At 34.7% G+C, this 2487-nt stretch overlaps 1 protein-coding gene across 1 annotated transcript in view; it reads left to right on the top strand.

Annotated features, from left to right (window-relative positions):
- Positions 1-2487, top strand: part of LOC111491969 (RNA-binding KH domain-containing protein PEPPER-like) — a 10500-nt gene that overhangs the window by 1805 nt on the left and 6208 nt on the right. The window contains exon 2 of the mRNA XM_023141077.1: positions 883-1123. Within this exon, the coding sequence (XP_022996845.1) occupies positions 883-1123 (241 nt within the window). The remainder of the gene's footprint in view (positions 1-882; positions 1124-2487) is intronic.

Below are 2487 nucleotides of genomic sequence, written 5' to 3'. Positions count from 1 at the left end.
TTTTTTTTTTTTTTTTTTTTTTTTTTTTTTTTTTTTTTTTTTTTTTTTTTTTTTTTTTTTTTTTTTTGAGCTTGTTTTTGCATGCACTTGTATATTCTTTCATTTCTATTAACAGAAGCGTGATTTCCGTCCATTTTTCTTGGAAGATTAATTCTTTGTACATTGGTTTGAAATGCAGATGTAAGTTCTTATATTTTTTAAGAACATGACAACTTGATATCGTTCTTTGAGTCACTTCTTTAGGAGTAAAAACTTGAAGCATTTTCCATGGTGGCATAAGCCTCTTATAACTCAAAGTAGGCGTAATTTTGTAATTTTTGTTAGGCTTGATTTTTATGGAGTGGAGTTTTTGTGTGTATGTATTTAGTCTAGATCTTGTTTTGGCTTCTTTTATTGGGCTGTCTTTTTTTCTTTTTTCTTTTATACTTTTGTATCATTTCAATTTTCTCAATGAAAGCTCTGTTCTCCATAGAGAAAAAAATCCAATACTTGAGGCCAAATATGACTGTAATCTGACTATTAACTTCCATAAAGAATGTTTTTTTCTGTAGGTTGTTTTTAACTTCATTTTGTATATTGACCAGGCACTTCTTGATTGTCCTGTAAATTTTAGAAGATGTTGACATGTAATTGGATTTTTTAGACTATACACTGTACTTTCAGGAGCGCCCAAATGATTTTGATTAGGTTCAATGAAGAACTGTAATATATAGAAGAGAGGCATAGCTTTTCCTTAAGAGGCTGTTGCAATTACGTTTTAATTCTGTGATGCTTCACTTTGATTTGCAAGAACACTTGGATGCATTTTTGGTAATTTCTTTCAAGTAGTAGGTCTTGTTCAAACTTGTACGATCAGTTTTTAATGTTTGAAGTTTACTTCAGGTGCTAATTTCAGGAAAAGAAGACCCTGAGGCACCCCTTTCCCCTGCTATGGATGCAGTTATAAGAGTCTTCAAACGTGTGTTCTTATTTTCTGAGAATGAAGACGAGGCTAAAACTTCATTTTGTTCAATTCGGCTACTGGTGGCATCAACTCAAGCAATCAATCTAATTGGAAAGCAGGGTTCATTAATAAAATCTATACAGGAGAGTACAGGAGCCTCTATAAGAGTATTATCAGGAGGTATGCGTTCATTTTCTGTTATGCACTTGCCATTCTCTTTTATTGATTGATTTTGAGCCTAGCTGTACTGTTTTCAAAGATCAGGAAATCTACCAGATAGCTAAGTTATAGAGTATCAGAAAGGCTGTTATTTAGAGAAAGGCAGATAAGTGCACCCTCCAAAACCTTTCTGCAAGAGAAGGATCATTCTAAAGACTAATAATGCCACAAAAAATCCAAGGAATCAATAGAAGACCCCCGTTATTGTGAGAAATGCAAATGGGTCTGATAAAAGTCTGTCCAGCGTACTAAAAGCTTTGATTTTGGCAAGAGAACAATATCCCGAGCATTATTAACTTTAGTGTTTTTGATAAGATACCCCATGACCCTTATTCCTAAACCCTTTTCATTTTAGTCCAATTTCGTATTGATCAGTTATTCGACTAGAGAAGTGATTCGGTTAGGAAGAATTGCTTGTTTTCACCCATAATTTTGGGATCAAATGTTCGGAAGAAGTGGAAATTTGGGATGTCTCATTGCAAGATTGCAACCTCAACAGTTGTGCTGTGTAAGAGTTAAGTTTGATAGTGCATAGAGACAGGGTACTGATAGAGCGGTGCTCGGCCCCTTTCCATATAAATAATTAGAGTCTCTTATTGAAAGAGCAGTGTCCCAATGACTAGATAGCAAGTACTTGAAGAAAATATCAATAAGAATCACTAGCCTTAATAGGGATCACATTTTTACCTTTTACCATTGAGCTAAATGTACCTTCCCTTTTTTCCCTAAAGAAAAGCCTCTTCTTTAAAAGATACGCAGGTATATATCCACAGAAATTGATCTTATGTTTTCCATCTTGATATTTCCTACAAGACTCCAGAGCTCCATGGTCTCTCTAGCTCGCACTCACTGTCTGCCAAGCTTCCAGCTAATTCTTGTTGCTCATTTCACATGGCAATGATCGCCCGTTATCGTCGTTTAATCCTTTGGGGTTATTGAATGTGCACACACACTTGGTGACCTACAAGCCTTGTCTTGTTTTTTGAGTTCAATGATGTGTGGGGATGATGATTTGAACTTTTGACTTTTTGGTCGAGGTGATAATGCCTAAATCAGTTTAGTTATTGCCAGGTTAGCAGTAGTCTTGTCACCACACATGTGAACTTGATTGATATAGGTGGCATGCCCAACGAGTGTCATGCTGACTTAGCATATTACTGTCCACATCGCACATGGTCAGTTAACCTTGTTGACATCACCATGAGACATCGGATTCACCCTTTGCTAGTGATTAAAAGGTGTGTGCTTATGCAGCATAAGTGATATATATATATATATATATATATATATATATATATATATATATATATATATATATATATATA

This window comes from Cucurbita maxima, unplaced genomic scaffold (assembly GCF_002738345.1).
Source record: "Cucurbita maxima cultivar Rimu unplaced genomic scaffold, Cmax_1.0 Cma_Scf00017, whole genome shotgun sequence".
NCBI lineage: Eukaryota > Viridiplantae > Streptophyta > Magnoliopsida > Cucurbitales > Cucurbitaceae > Cucurbita > Cucurbita maxima.
The sequence above is the reverse complement of the archived record's forward strand: the minus strand, read 5'-3'. Positions and strand labels throughout refer to the sequence as shown.